This window comes from Acomys minous (genome assembly GCF_964271855.1).
Source record: "Acomys minous genome assembly, chromosome: 8".
Classification (NCBI taxonomy): Eukaryota; Metazoa; Chordata; class Mammalia; order Rodentia; family Muridae; genus Acomys; species Acomys minous.
In genome coordinates, this window is record NC_140489.1 from 74,893,416 (window position 1) to 74,910,769 (window position 17,354).

The 17,354-nt window shown below is 34.5% G+C and overlaps 1 protein-coding gene across 7 annotated transcripts in view; it reads right to left on the reverse strand.

Moving 5' to 3' along the window:
• DGKB (diacylglycerol kinase beta) overlaps positions 1-17,354 on the reverse strand; it is a 693,335-nt gene that overhangs the window by 297,625 nt on the left and 378,356 nt on the right. For all 7 annotated transcript variants that reach the window (XM_084791209.1, XM_084791212.1, XM_084791211.1 and 4 more), the window contains one exon: positions 9,541-9,605. In XM_084791209.1, the coding sequence (XP_084647335.1) occupies positions 9,541-9,605 (65 nt within the window). The remainder of the gene's footprint in view (positions 1-9,540; positions 9,606-17,354) is intronic.

Sequence of the window (17,354 nt, forward strand, 5' to 3'; positions counted from 1 at the left end):
ACACTATGAATGTAACATTTATATAGTTCCTGGATGCTTCATGGTTCTTCTTGCTGTAGGCAGTTTATTGTATATATTTGTAATAATATAAATGTATATGTAAAAATATAATAAAAGAAAAAATCATTACAAAAAGATGTGCATGCTAGCTCATATTTCTTCCTTTGATATGTACGTGTGTGTGTGTGTGTGTGTGTGTGTAGCTGTGTGTGTGTTTTTTGTGTGTGGTATATGTGTTTGTACATGTTCATGTATATGCATGTGAGCAGAGAAATGCACATATTTGGGTGTGTATATACAGGGAGGCCAGATCAATGTCAAGTGTTTTCTTCCTTTGCTCCCCACTTTAGTTTTTTATCTGTTTTTAACGACTTCCGTGTTTCTCACTGAACACGGAGATCACTGATTACCTAACTGGCTGCACAAGCAGCTCATGAAGTGGCCTACATCCATTTCCACCAGCCCTGCATTTATACACATATACAACAATACCCATTTTCTCTCTTTCACGTGGGCACTGGGTATCTGAGCTCAGGTGCTCATGCTATCATGGGAAGTATTTATTGACTCAACCCCTTCCACAGCCTATAAATCTCACTATTTATTTGTAAAGAACGGTATGTATGAAAGAACCAGAGGCTGCACGTTTGCTAGTGTGTACTGCACTAAAGTAGTGAATAAACAAGTTCTTGAATTAAAGGAGTCATGATCTAGGTAGGGGACAGGACTGGTTTTAAGTAAGTCCAAAGGTCTGCGAAGACAGGGAGCAGGGCTTCCTGTTACAGGGCAAGAGAACAAAGCATTTATTTTGGTATTTTCTTTGCTTGCTTTTTTTTATATTTATTTTTATTTATAAAATATTTATTTTCATTTTTATCACACATCAACTATAATTTCAAACTTTTATTTATGCATCTATTTCAGTATCATTAGATTTCTTCAATCCAAAGTTAAAAATTTTGAAAAAAAATTAAGAAATGAGACCTAGGTGTATAGGTCTGATACACAATTAATAAAATAATTTAAAATCCATTTCTACAGCTTCAATTCAATTAGGTAATCTTGTTTTGTTGTTGCTGTTATTGGTGGTGGTTGTGTTTTTTTTCTTAAAGTCTCAAGTATTTAGGCAGTTCTCTAAGCTGTAACACAACAATTTAAGATATTATCATTTCTGATAAATTTCTGTGAAAAAGCAAATTATACATAAAATAATTAGATGTGCCAGGACAGATTTCTGATTTCAGCACTGAAGCAAGCTCAGACATGACACGATTTCATATTTTCAATAATTTGCTAATGGGCTTTTAGAAGTGGTACTAGTAAGACTGTTTCAGATCAATGCTCTTGTCAAACTAAGTCATTGGCCATTAATGCCGTCTTTCAGCATGCTCACCCTGAAATACATTTATGTTGTAGAAAACACTATAGTTCTAAAATTATTTTAAGGAAATTAATTACCAGTATATACACTTCTGCTATCTATGCTTTTTATGGTAGGAAAAAAAAGAATTTGGAAAGAATGACTTGCTGAGATTTTTAAAATGTACCTTTTTTTTTTTTTGCAGGGTTTATATCCTATTCTTTCCAAGTTCCTAGATAGAGCTAAATTAACTGTTAAAATGTAACACACTCTCTGTCTTTCTAAACTTTAAAACACAACTGAAAATATATTAAGACTTCTCAAATTTAAACTCAAGGCAAAACAGTATATGAAGTATACATGTTAAAACAATTTAAAACCATATGCTACATAATATTGGTATTTAAAATATAAATATAAATTGACTGTTAGTGTCTACAATCATTTTCAAGCTGTTGTGATTTCACAGATAGTCACCTCTTCTGGTTATATTTAGAGTACTTTAAATTATTCTTTTTAAGAAAAGAATATTAATAATTGTTCACTAACCACTCTAGAGTATGCATCCATTAAAATGTTAATTATGTGGACCTAATAATTTTAGAAAGAAATATTTTAAATTCCAGGAGAAAGACTACTGTACAACGAGGAAGTTATAAGCTGGGTGGAAATTTTTATGCCAAATTCTTTTCACTTTAGTTCATAGAATTAATTTGTATTTTTAATGTAATGTATCTAAAACAGTTTTGTTGGAATGTTTATTGCAAGAAGGATCAGCCAGAAACCACGATGATAAGTGATTATAATGGTAGAACAGTTTTATGCTCACACTGTGTCTGAAAGTTTCTCATCTCTGGTTTATATAATGACATTGTTTTCTTGACAGGATATACAATTGCCCTAAGGAAAAATCTATTGGCATATCTACAAGCGATTTTCTAGATTAGGCTAAAGGAGGTGCAAAGATTCATGGGAAAATTTAAGTGGCATGCTTCCAAAGGTTGGGCTCTCAAATTACATAAAAGGAAGAAAGCTAGTTGAGTACTAGCTTTCCTCTCTCTCTCCGCTTCCTAATTGCTGCCTCAATGAGACAAGTTGTGTCATCTTCTTACTGCCATACCTCCCATGCCTTGAAGTTCTGTATTCCCTTGAACGGTAAAGCAAAATAAACCCTTCCACTTTAACATTCTTGGCAGGTCTTCCATCACATTAATGAAGAAACTAAATACTGTAGAAAATGGATAGAAGGAATGGAGCCGTTGCTGTGACAAACATGTCCGGCGTTTTCCTAAGTCTTTGGCACTGGTTTGAGGAAGGAATGTGGAGGAGTTTGCAGCTGCAGGGTAAAGAAGTCCTCCAGTGCTATAAGCAGAGTTTAAAGGGTCAGTCTAGTGGGAGTAAGAAGCCACATGAGGATGCTGAAAGAGATGTGACAGTGATGACAGTGATAGCCTGACTCATGAGGAGTCAGAGAGAAGCTAGACTTTTACTGGGAATTGACATAGAGGGTATTCCTCTTTTAATTTTTTAAATAAATTGTGACAAATGATCTGGCTTCATTCTGCCCCTGTCCTCAGAACTTGAATGAGGCTGATATCAAAAGTAATGGCCTAATTTGGTGGAAAAGGTTCAAGACAAGAGGGCAACCAGACTCTGGCTGAGCTCTTGCCGTCTGCTGTCTGTCATCCAGATCCACAGTGAAAGAGGAAAAAAGTTCATGAAAAAGATATGAAAAATGTGCAGTTTGGCAAGGAAAAGTTACAATTGTTAAAGAACATGACACCATTAAAGAAATCGCTGGTGCTCGGCACTGACACTATAAGACAGGTGTTCTGAGGACAAGGTCGAAACCCTGCAAGTCTGTGTCTTGTGATATTACAAGTTCTATGAAAGGATAGAGCCGAAGCCAAGAACAGTGCTGCAGAGATTCTCAACTGAAACTACCCAGAGAAGTGTTCCCCTGGAGCTTATCCCACTTTGCTCCAATAGGGCCAGGCTACACCTCAAACTGGCAACAGAGTTTGTTAATATAATATTCATATACTGGTTTTGCAGGTGTAGAATATGAAATGGTCATGGAGTCTTTCTTCATGGTTTCAGAGTGACGCCAACTCCTGGCAATGAGCATCAGAGCTGGTCTCTACAGGAGAAGCCTAAGAGACCACTGAGTAAAGGCATCACAATGCACCTTGCACTGCAGCAGGGTCTTCAGAAACATGCAAAGCTTCAGCTCGTGATATTGCAAGAATTGCAAGAATTCTACTCCAAGGGTTCTGCACTGAAACTACCCAGAGAAAGGCTGCCCAGGGGCTGATTCAGCTTTGCCCCAGTGGGGCCAAGCTAAGTGAGAAGAAAAGCATCACATGTCTGCCAAGGAAAGTTACAAGCACAGACTGATAGTACCCAAGAGATAAGCTATGCATGTCGTGCTTCAGGGAACACAGCTAACACTGAGGGTCTACCTAAGACCATTGGGGTCTGGGAAATTCCATCATGAGTCCAGGTCCCTGAGCTATAGCATTTGTTGATTTTACTGCTGGGGTTCAGTCCTGCTTTGGTCTGATCTTTACTTAATGTACCCTCTTGCTTTCTTTTGGCATGAGAATGTATTTTTGGAGCTCAGTGAAGAGATTGCCCGAGTCTCAGAACATTTCCATTTTTTTATCAATGTTGGAACTGTTAAAAAAAAAAAACTATGGGTACTGTGCAGTTTGACTAGATGGAATTTGCATTATGGGCTAAGCATGAGCCTATGGGTGGATACTTACAGCCTAAAAGTCATATGGGAAGGTATCAAGTTGACAAGTAATAAATTGATTATCAATTTTGTGATAACTATAAATCAACGTAGAGATGAATCTCTAGGGAGGTCTTTGAGGAGTTTTATACATTAGGTGAGTAAACTGGGAAAACTAAACTCTGGTAGTATGATTCCACAGGTCAAACTCTCAGATGGCAGGAAAAAAAGGAGAAAGCTAGCTGAGTATCAACCAGCCCTCATTACCTCATTACTCTCTGCTTCCTGACTGTGGACTCAGTGTGGCCAGGTGTATTACCTTCTTGCTGATAGGCCTTCCCTGCTCTGAAGGAGTGCATTCTCTTGTAGTGTAAATTAAATAAACTCTTTCTTCCTTAAGTTACATCCCGTCAGGAATTATTTTACAATATCAACAGAAGGAACTATGTTACATTTATGAATTAGTTTGTATTTATTATTCTCACTTTGGTTGGCTAACAATGTGTAGTTATCAGCTACCTACTAATGCTTACCTGGAACTGTATTAATGTACAAAGAATCACCCCTGTAAAGGCGTGTATATTTTCATTTTGTAAATTGAACAATATGTGGTATCCATCTGCTTCCTAAGGACAGCAAAATTTAACTCTAAATAAATGTTATCCATCAAAAAAAAGATGTATTACCAAAGCAATGTTTATTGGTCAAAATAAATAGCTCATAAATCACACTTATTGATTTTCCAAATGCCAAATTTATAGCCACACATTTCTTGAACTGTGAGTATAATGCTCATGTGTTAACTGAGAAAGGACATTGTTTTGTACATTCTATATTCTATTATGTATTAAAATTATAAGGTAATTACATGGTTAAAAAAAGAAAAACAATGTCTATTTTATAGTTTATTCTTTGCTATCAATAATAAATGTGTAAAGAAAAAATAACAAAAGAAGATTATTATTATTATTATTTATCTAAATGGAAAAATATCTAGTTGAGATTTTTATAAGGATTTGAAAATAATGAATTGCTATAATGAGTTGTCTTGGTGGTATAGTATGTTTGCCTTGTATATACATAGCTAGAACTAACATTTGATTCTTAGCATGTTTCCTGTCATATTAGTTGGTGGTCAATAAAATCGTTTAGTGTGTCCAGAAAAGAACTCCTAAACAGCCATGTTATATTGTCAGAATGGAAGTTAAGCCCTAAACACTTTGTGAAGAGAGAAATACAGTGAAGGCCCTTTAATATCTGGTATTTGGTAACAGAATAAGAAGCATTCCTTATAGCCAGTGGACTCCTTTGCAAGGCTTCTTATAAAGTAATTCTCTGATACACAAACTTCAGTGGAGGCAATACCAATACCTGCTACGAGGCCAGTACTCTTCTTTTGGTTTCATCTCAGTCTCTATTTCAGAGGGAGTCCAGCTGCCATGATGTTCCACTGTCCAATAACACCAGTATTTGTTGGACTCATAATAAAAATTCTTTGAATGCATCATAAAAATAGGGAAACCTGTGTAATTCTACATGGGATTGCATATCCCATTCTTGTTTCATGTAAATTAATCTGTAGAACCTACTTATAATCAAGATTACTCATGCCACAAATTTCCAAAGAAGTTTCCATGAAGTTCCACATTCAAAAGGATCATCAGAGCGTACAAACATGCAAACAGTATCTAACCATATATTGGGCAATGACGATGTCATACATTATTAGAAGCATGTGTGATAAAAACGAAAAGACATAAGTAACTCACACCTTTATTATTAAGAAGAAAAAATTAATCTTCAAAAACGAATCAAGTATCCTCTGACACTTGGTGGGGGATCATAAATGTTGAGCATCTTACCTATAGGTTATCAGATTTTATTACAATGTAAACATTTTGATGTTTATAAACACTCTATTTAATATTTTTCACTGCCTGGTGTTCTCTTTAAATATCTATGGGGTTAATGTCTTAAGTAATGCTATCCTCCAGCTCCAGCTCTGATGTATTTCCTACGTTTTTAATGGTCTGTTTTAACTGCATGGAAGTTTGAATGGAGTATTGTGTCTGTTGCATCTTCCGGAGAGGAATTTGGGGCCTAATACCTCCTTTAATATATCATTATATAACTCATGAATTCCCATGAAATGACATTTTGGAAAATATATTCTACATTATATAGTAGTTTTATATATAATATGAGCTAGGTTTGTTTTCAGGATATGCAAGGTACATTATCAAGTGAAGAAATCCACTATCTGAAATTAGTTTCATTTTATATTTTTATTATTTTAAAGTTAGCATATAAATAGGTTTCATAAAGGCATCTTCATACATATATGACGCTTTATTTTGTATTTATCTATCTGTCCTGTATGCTTATATACACACATATTTAAATTCAGAACCTTTAGAATATTAGGGAGACATGGTATTTGTCTTTCTGGCTTTGTTCTACCGTACTCAAAGTAAAGATCTGCATTACATTTACATTCCTGAATACATCATGAATTAGTTTTCCTTATGTCTGAGCAGACTTCTATTAGGTACATGTATAATATCCTTTTATCCATGTATCTCTTGATAGGCATCCAGACTGATTTAATTTCATTTTATTTAATGCTCCAGAATTTGGTTTTTTCTTCTTTTAATTTTTAATTTGTTCTCTTTACATCCTGACTGTAAACCCCTCTGTCTCATATCCCTCCCTCCCTTCTTAGTCATTGGGAATAACACAGCAATAAATGGAAATGGGCAAGTATGTCCATGGTATGTTAATGCAGAGAGTTTCTGGTATATGCTCAAAATTGGTACAACTGAGTCATATGGAAATTGTAATTTTAGATTTTTGAAGAATATTCATGCTGATTTCCATAGTGGGTTGTGCTATTTTATGCTCTCACAGGCTGTGAATAATAGTTCATCTTTCCCTACTTCTTGCCCAAAGTCTTTTTTCCTTTATTTTGTCAATTATAACCGTTTTTACTGTAGGACAGAATGAAAGACCCATTGCTTTCTGGGTGAGAGGAAGTCCAGTCTCCCCAGGAGCTTCTTTTTCCAATAGACTTTTTTGACCTTTTTGTCAAACATTAGGAGACTATAACTATGTTGTTTTTCTTTTCTTTTCTTTTTTCTTTGACTGTTTTCAACTTGTCCTCTATTCTCAACTGTGAGTATGCTATTTTGTGTGTGCTGGTTTTGTAATTATACCTCTGTGATATAGTTTGAGATCAGGTACTGTGGTACCTCCAGGTTTGCTGTTTCTTTTCAGCATTGTTTTGGCTTGTTAAGATCTTTTGTGCTACAATATGAATTTTAGGATTTATTCTCATGGTTCTGCAAAAAAAGATCACTGATGGAGATTGCATTTAATCTGTAGATAGTTTTTGGTAAGATAGATACTTTTAAAACACTGACTTTTCCAATCCAGGGATATATGAGCTCCTTTCACTGTTTAACAGTTTCTCCTCTTCTCTCTCCAGAGTTTAGAGGACATTCACATCATCAGGTAGGGGTTTTTCCCTTAGGCCTTTATTTATTTATTTTGAAGCTATCATGAATGTAATCTTTCCCTCAGATTATTTTTTGGCAGACAAAAGTTGTGGATTTCTGTATATTGATTTTGTATCCTGCCACTTTATTAGCTCTGAGAGTTTCTTGATGAAGTCATTTAGAGATTTTAAATATAAGATACTTTAAAAACTTAGATTCAGTAAGCATTGAACCCCTACCCAGATCTAGCCAATGAATAGGACATTCTCCAGAGTTGAGTGGAGAGTGGGGACTGACTTTTACACGAACTCTGGTGCCGCCTATTTGACCACATCCCTTGGTGGGGAGGCCCAGTGGCACTCAGAGGAAGGATAGCAGGCTACCAACACAAAACTTAATACCCTGTGATCATATAGAGGGGAAGGAGGTCCTCCTCAGTCACAGACATAGCGGAGTGGAATAGGGTGAAAGCGGGAGGGAGGCAGGAATGGGAGGATACAAGAGATGGGATAGCAATTAAGATGTAATATGAATAAATTAATTAAAAAATAAAAACTTCCCAGACACATACGACTTTTCAAAGGTAAATCAAAGAGCTATAAATCCTAGAGGAGATCCAGAACAAGCAATGAGATTGAATCAATATTAAGTTTTCTCAGAAAGAACACCTCTGGGCCATATGGATCCCCAGCAAAATACTTCTAAAACTTCAGGAAGTGCTAACACCAATGTTCTTCAAACTGTTTCTCCAGATGTGTAACAAACACAACTGAAGTCATTTACATAGCTAGTATTTCCCTGGCCCCCAAACCAGAAAGCTTGTAACTACCACAGCAAAAGAAAACAGACAACTTCATAACTTTCTGATCTAAGAGAGAAGAAACAACTTGTTATAAGCTCATAATTTATTATTGTAGTCTAAGAAACAACTCAAGGCAATAGTTATTTGTTTTAGATAGGGTATGACTAATCATGAGGCTGTTTATTAAGATTACCCAATAAATAGAGCCCTCAAGTCTACAGTTAGAAAGGCTTAATTTTTGAAATATATTTTATAGCATTTATTTTTTTAATAAATTTGTTTATATGTAAGAAAATTATGTCAAGTACTATTATATGATGAAATTAGCATAGGTACCAGCACTTCCAATGCTATTTACTAAATCACACATATTCACAGCTGGGTGAATCACACACCAGCTTACCTGATACAGAAAACAGCCTGAGGCTGTGAATGTTACTGTATAAATCATATAATGTCTAAACAGACATACAGAGAATAGTTTTATCAGTTTAAGCAATAGCAAGTGGAAATAAGTATACCAAGAAGAGAAGGTGATTCACCACTTGTGTCTCATATTTCTAGGGTAGAGGCCATATTTCCCCCAAAGATTTAAAGCTAGAGAGCCAAGCTTTTCCTGCTTCTATGAGCAAGGAGAAAAGTCACTCTTTCAAATTTTGAGGAAGAATAATTTTCTATTCCTATTATTGCAGAAGCAGATTTTATTGGCATTTAATTGAAGATAGTATGGGATGGTAATCCGAAGGGTAAATGCTTGAGATAACCTGTGTAAATAACTTCACTCAAAGTTACCAAATCAGAGTTCCATGTTCTCCCTTGGGATAAAGGATTATCACTCTTGCATACTAAGCCACGTGAAGGCTTCCAGTGTGTACTACTTAACACATACTTGAAATACTTACATTAAAATGCATGGAATTGAAATAAACATGATGCCCACTGTACTCTGAATTTTAGTCCAATTTAAACAACAACAACAAAAAGAAACCAATATATTCATTTATACTATCACCTTAATATAAATACCTAAGCTGTTCTTCATTCTATCTTTACATATAAAGGGTTTACACCATACATTGATGTTGTGTAAAGACACAGCTGTCAACAGCAATCATAATTAGATTCCATCAATTGTTTGTTGCCTTACCGGCTGTTGAATTTCTCTGGGTGCTTTTCTCTCATGATATGGAATCTGTGTGCAATGGAAGCATCCTAAAAAAGAAATTGGGGTGACAGTTGTGATTTTGCTATCTTGTAGAAGTATAAATTTACAAACAAGAAGTTTTTATCAATTATTTGTTTACAATGTTATTGATAAGAAGATGTTCTGAAATTAGTGAAATATGTACAATCCATGTAAGCGCCAAAACAGTATGACTATATAATCATGTCCAAAACCTTCCCTTGTCATATTTATATAATAAATTGATTTTTATCTAATTGATATATCTCTTAATATCCAGTTACAACCCCATGCTTAGATTCTGCTTGAAGTAGTACATTTTGTTATAATGTCAAAGAGTAATTGAACCTATTTCTAAAGAAGAGTAAAAAAGATGGCTTAAGTAAAAAAACGATCACGTAGACAAGTGCCTGGCCCTTTGAGATTAATAGTGGGTAACAGGACAATGTGAGGCTGGGGATCTAATACAGTAGTGGAATCTTTGATTTTCATTTTGCTGATCATGGCCTGATGTGTAATTAGTAACTGTTCATAACACACACAGCTTTCTTAGCCATCTCATGTAATGCAGAAGACCAACAAAGAGAAGGTCACAAAGAATTAGTGACACATCTCTCAGATGCCAAATAACAATGGTTCTGAACCCTAATGGATACTCATTTATTTTTGGTACTACAGCCAGAGTTCCTCTTTAATACAAGAATCATACGCTGATGTGTAAGCTTGGTGGAGTGCTTTGACTTAAGCTTTAGGAGCATAGACTATTTAAACCAACATTAGACAGTCCTATTATTTCAACTGAGAAGACATTTTCTTATTCTTCAATTTCACATAATTAATCACTCAAATGAGAAACTAATATATTTACTAATCATCTTAATAGAAAAGAGCCTTTGTAACTGAATGCTAAATTTGTTTCATAGTGAAGACAAAAGAAAAAGAAAACTAGCACAAAAGAAGTAAAGAAGTTGTGTATTTGAGAGAATGTTGAAAACATTAATCAAGGATTAAAAGTCTAATGAATGAAATAAAAAGGCTAATGTGTTTGCTCATGCATAACAAAGCACAAGCCTCAACTAGAGGCGCTAAGAGCTGCAGATGGCAGAGAGGCTCTCTCCACAAGACAGCAAGCTGCAGCTATTTATATGCATTTTGCACACTATCAATTGTCAAGTAACCGAGTTATTTTACAAGAAAAGAGGCACAATTGTATAGATAGATGAACATGGAAATAGCATTTACACTAAAAATTGCTCAGAACATTCTCCATGTATTGATTTTTCTAATATATAATTTTGAAACAAAAATAAAAAACATGGTCAATATATAGTCCACTTTGTTTGGCCTAGTAACTTGAGTATTTTGTAACAAGTACTATAAACACTAATAAGTCATATTAACATTTTAGCTTTTGCATTTAACTTATAGTGTTACACAATTATACAGAAATTTAAACTGAGTTATAGGTGGTAGATATGTTCCTTGATCAGTAATTGTTTTTTAAAGCATTTTCCTTAACTTTCTTCCAAATGAATGTAAAATGAACCAACTGCATGAATCTAGCAAACATTTACACAAAAGCAAAGGAAAGGGAATTGAGGCTTACAACATGGAGCGGCCAATACTTCTGGTCAAGTGAGAGAATATTATCTAATCTATTTTCACTAGAATTAATTTTTTCTTTCAGTTGTAGATCATGTAGGATGATTTTATAACTTATGTACCTTTATAATAGCAATCTTGCCCTTAAAAAGTCATATAAACTAGGAAGAGAAAGAAATGAGAAGTGAGGGAAACCAAATAATATATTAATAGATAGTAACATAAATGAGAAAGCTCCTAATGTAGAGCATTGCCAGAACAGCTAACCAAAGATAAACTTAGTATTATCTCTATCTCCGAGATACTCAGACAATTGACCACTTAGTAAAAGAAGTGGGAAATAAAACCCACTGCAGAACACTGGCAGGCTTTTTCCCATTGAATGCATCCCACCACAAAGAGAGCTGGCCTTGTGCAGTGCAGGACTGATTCTGGACAATGACAGCAGGTGTTCATTTGGATGAGAATTCAGGACAAATTTGCTAGGGACTCTGTCCCTTTGGCACTACCCCAAGGGCCCTGAAGGGATAGTGCCAGCTGCTGTCAACTTGCTCAGCAGCCATTGTTTCAGAAATACGTAGGATTCTCTAATGAGAGATCACATATGAAAATTCAATCAGGGTGCTTGAATTTTACCCTTTCTGCCTCTGGGAAATGTAGTTCCTGGGGTGGGCGGAGAATCAGATTCTCTTCAACTTCCAAGCATAGATAAACTGAATCCAGATCAGACTTTGAGTTTCAGGTTATGTGCTTGTCAACAAATTGGTTTTTCATCCAGAGTCAGAGCTCCATTATGTTTAAAGAAAATATATCCACGCTATTGTCATTGATTAAATGCAGTGATTCCATACAATATACTATTTTGCTTAGGAAGCGCATGTAATTTAGGGACATGCTATAACGTCCCTGAAAGTAAATTGGCTGCTAAAACAATGTTTATTTTGTTACATAATTTTAAATATATATTTTCTGTCTTGTTATTTTTCTTTAACTTATAAAATGTTTTAAGTTAATTAAATTTAAGAAGTAAAATTAAATGTATCAACCCCACTAAAGCAAAATAAATTTAAGTTTCAAAGTTTAATTTAAAGTTCAAATTCAGTGTGATTTTTAGCTGTATGTAGTTACACATGTACAAGTATATATTAAATGAAATAATTATTTATTAAAGAATCAGATTCTAGCTGTCTATCTTAACTATTCTTTCCTTGATGTTCTTGTACAGTGTTATTTCTGTTCCTATGTTGTCATTAGTATTATAGTAATGTTGCCCGAGTTTAGAGAGTACTTTGTAAAAGATGCTGACAAACTATTATCATTTCATTATTTTAAATTTTGTAATTTTCCACAATTTGGCCAGTTTAATGAAGTTGGTCATAGCCATATATTCTCTGTGACCATGTCACAAAACAAAGTGACACTTACATGTGAGATAAGAACTTTATGTAACTTAAGCCTGAATTACTTCATTATCTCCCTACATGAACCCTATACATGGTAATAAGCCCTTTGGGAAAGCCATTTCTATAAACTAAGAGAAAGAAATGAATTACTGTCACTCTTCCACTTTATTTCTTGAGGCATGCTCTCTTAGTCAAATACACTTTGTCAATAAGGGATACAGCGATTCCCTCTCTCTGCCTTCCAAGGCTGAAAAAAGGCTAACTGGCATCTACATGGGACCTTAGGAGCCACACTTCATCCTTTTTTCTGTGCAACAAGTGCTTTAACTCCCAAGTTAACTCCTTGGCCCATTCTCTGCCTGTGAGGGCTTAGAGCAACACACTGAGTCAGTCGCTCAGGGATAAGGGGTGGGGAGTCTGCTCACCTCAGCAGGGTAGTAACTGGAGGAACTTGTTTTCTAATCAGATCAACAACAGTTCAGACCTGCAGCCTATATATCCTTTCTTTACTTCTGGTCTTCCTCTGAACAAATTAAAATCAGTAATATTTGCCTTATAATATTGACATTAATACTGAATTCAATTGTGTTACTACGTTTCTTTCATTCTTTATATAACACTTCAATAAGTACACAAGAGCGGTGTTATAGTGCTTAAACATAGGGCTACAACACTTTAGTCAAAGCATAATGTCTCAGAAGTGACTCCAGTGTCTACATGTAGCATTATTCTAATTTGGTAAAATCACCTGACTAGAGAAACCTTAACCCAAAAGCTCTGTAGACCTTGAGTGTTTCATAAATCCTTTCAGTATCCACTGTATCACTTGAATATCAAGTCTTGTAATATAATTTTTTCTATGTATATTTTATTTATTATAATCTATTCATGTTACATCCTGATTGTTAGGCCCTCACTATTATCTTTCTGTTCCCACCATCCCTCCCTCTTCTGCCCTATTCTTCTCCCCTAGAACTCTGCTAAGGGAGGCCCTCTTACCCCACTGTCTGCCTATTTGGTCTCATCAGGATAGCCTGCATCCCTTTCCTCTGCGTGCTCACAAGGCCACACTGCCAAGGGGCATGGTTCAAATCACGGGCACCAGAGTACATGTCAGAATTCTTACCTAACAGTTTATATTTTTCTTCTCCCATGAGTAAAACAAAAGACAAATTAATGAACATAAATAATTGAGACCTAACATCACTTGACTAAGATTTTAAATTAAGAAATGTCAGGTAAATACCATGTATTTGAAATTCTTTGTTCCTTAAACCATCACTTACATGTATTTCAATGCTTTTTCATTTTGATTTTCAGTGATCAATGTATGTTTTTTAGATTATGTCTAAATGCTGGATACACGAATTACATCTCTGTCTTAATTAGGTCAATACTGAATCATTTAATCTGGTAATAACTGCAAATGTGTCATATAATTTCATCAAATATGCAAATAAAATAATGTTTTTAATACTAAAGATATGGCAGCCAGGCATGGTGGAGCATACCTGTAATCCCAACACTCTGTTTCCTATCTATAGATAGGCATGATAACATTTTCTTACATCAGAAATTAAGGGATCTGCTCAAATATTCTATCAAATCAGGAACCTTAACAGTATATTTGAACATATTTAGAATAATAAAGAATACACAGCACTAATAAAACCTTTCATCAACACAATGAAGGCTAACATATCAAGCTAGCATTGGAGAAAAAGAAAAATACAAATGCATAGCTTTTGTGTCACATCCTCATTAAACTGATAAGGAATCAGACACCATTTTAGAGAGAAATTGTTCAATTAAATTTAAACATGTTTACACATATTAAATTACTTTTGTGCTTATGTATGTATGCTTGTATGGGAGAGGGCAACTTGTAGAAGTTGTCTCTCTCCTTTCCTTTCATCAAGAGGGCTCCAGAGCTTGAACTCTGACCATAAGGCTTGGCACCGAGTACTTTCACACAATAAGACATGGAAGTGACCTCCTTTATTTGAGGTATGAACTCAGTATCATCAGTCATCCAAACAGAATGTTGAATATACATGTCTATAGGTAGATAGAAGGTAGTCATGTTCTATCTGTCTCTAAGGCGTATTTTTAAGAGATCAAGATTTATTATTGACATATATTTCAAACATAACTACATTCCTTATATTTAAAAATAATGATATTTATAGCTTGGCTGATTTGAATAAAATATCTCAAAATGACAGCTCATAGTATGCTTATTTGGCTCTCATTTTATCTGGTAGCCATTTGCCTGGCTCACAACAAGTGACTCCTAGGTTGGTTTGTGACTGGTAATGGGAATCTAGGTATTATTTCTTTTATTTACCAACACCATCACTACCTTACAAGAAAGTGGATCTAATTCCTGAAAGGTAGAGTGAATAATCTGACAACATGATGATAAAGCCACTGCTCAGAACTTCAGTCGTTGTGGAGAAGGGTGTAACATCCAATACTGTTTTCAGTAATGAGGCTTGAACTCAGGGTCTTCCCTTCCGAAAGAAGAACCTTCCAAGTAAACTCTATCCCTAACCCATTTTTTCACTTTTTAACAGAGTATCTAACTAAATTACTTAGATTCACCTTGTACTTCTTTTGTAGATCTAGATGGCTTCGATTTTGCTCATGTAAAGCTTGATCACATTATACTATATGAACTCAGCAAATTGTAAAATTTATACCTTCGTACATTATGAGATTTTTAGGTATCAACCTGTATAGATTTTTCAAAATATCAACTTTAAATCCAGTCTTTGCTTACTGGCTGTAGAAAATATAAAGACTTCAGCTTCTTTATTAAGACCTAAGATTTGCTATCTCTCATTGTACCAGTGTTCTAAAAGCTGCTGGGGGAGAAAAGACAAAAATGGTTTTCCTCAGCACTGGACACTACATGCTTGAATACTAATCCTCTAGGCAAGATGTCCTTACTGATACCAAACTGGAATAGCCGTTATTGGGTAACAAACTGCTTTTTGACCTGCTTCTAGGAAGGATGCTCTACAGGAAGGAATTTGATGCCTATTCCACGATCAAAAGCCCATGGCTGGGTTCATCAGCAGCCCTAAAAGGGAACCTTCTAGGTGATTATTTTGCTAGCTAGTCACATTGTCAAATTGCTTTCTAAGTGTCTATATTTAAATTCATAACGTTGCCTTGTTATGACTACATAAATATACTGTGTAGTAATTAGCCCATTCTATAACATTTACCCTCAAAGTTTGGTACAGAAGGACTCGCCACTATCTTCTCTCTCTCTCTCTCTCTCTCTCTCTCTCTCTCTCTCTCTCTCTCTCTCTCTCTCTCTCTCTCCTCTCTCTCTACATATATATATGTTCATATTTAACATCTTTAAATATTATTTGTTTACTTTTATTTTCATAATTGCTTCTTTCCAATTGCTAAATATCTCAGTAATTTTATATTAAAATAACTCCACTAATAACTTCAAATAAGAATCAATCATCACCACAAAAAGGAATATATCAGAAATTTAAAAATCATTTTGATACTCTACATTCAATGAAGTAAATAAAACTGTTTAGGAATCCAAAGCCAGCATCAAACCTCAATGAAGTTGAAAAAGTCACTTTAGTTTTGTAGCTTGTTACATATTGTAGTCGCCATAGTCAAATTTTGCAAAGGGTAAAACCATCTTTATGTATTTATGTTGCCATAATCATTTTTAACAAATATACTTTGAATGTTTATTCAAATAATTGAATATTTTAGAGGCATATTTACTTATTTTGATAAAAATTTTATATTATATTTTTTCAAAGTAGTTCTAGAATTAGGTCCCAAATATGTATTTACTTGTGTTTATTTAAATAAGTTATAAATTACAAATGGACTTTCATGTCCTATCTTTACATTTGAAGAAATAGGAAGAGAAAGAAAACCAACCCTTGATTAATTAATTAATGCATGCTACACATATAGAGCCTTCTAAAATTCTGAAGTCTTAAAGACAAAACCATCTTACAGAGAAACTCTAAGAAATAAACATTTCAGAGTTTCACTTTCTGTCAACCTACAGACCAGAGCAAGGACTGAGGGGCTACCACATTAGCCCCATTCCATTATCCAGTTTGTGCCAACATATATATGGACGAAAAATTATGTTAGCACAAAAATGTCTGCTTCAAAGTTTAAAGGTCTCTGAAGGTTTAAAAATGTACTAAAACTCTATTTATACAAACTTATAATGAAGAATTACACTTTGTTTAGACTTATATACAAATAGTATTTAGTGACCTTTGAAATTTTGTCCTTAAAAATCATTTTTAATTATATTATTTTATGTATTATATATTCATATACTATTTTATAAACTGAGCAGACTTTGGTGTTTGATTTGAACATATGAGCAACTTGAGACAGTCTCCATTTAATATTTCAAGTGTACTATATCTTCTGGGTTTTGGTGATTTTGATTGTAGTTTCCACTGCCTAGAGATAAAAATTAATGTTTTTACACATATAACAATGTAAAATTAAATAAGCATTCTTTTACATTTGTGAAATTAGCAATGCCCCCAGCCGGATGCCTTTTCCTTAAGAAATACAACTGCCTTAAATTAGTTTCACAAGCAAAATATTATGGGATGAGTTGGACTGAACTGTTTTGCCAAGCAAGGCACTACTCATTCTCTGACATCCAATATGCAAAACAAGCCGTAAGATGAAAGTTCTTATGATTTTTGCAGGTTGTCAAAATGACACATATTTAAAGCACAGCTGTGCTTCGAG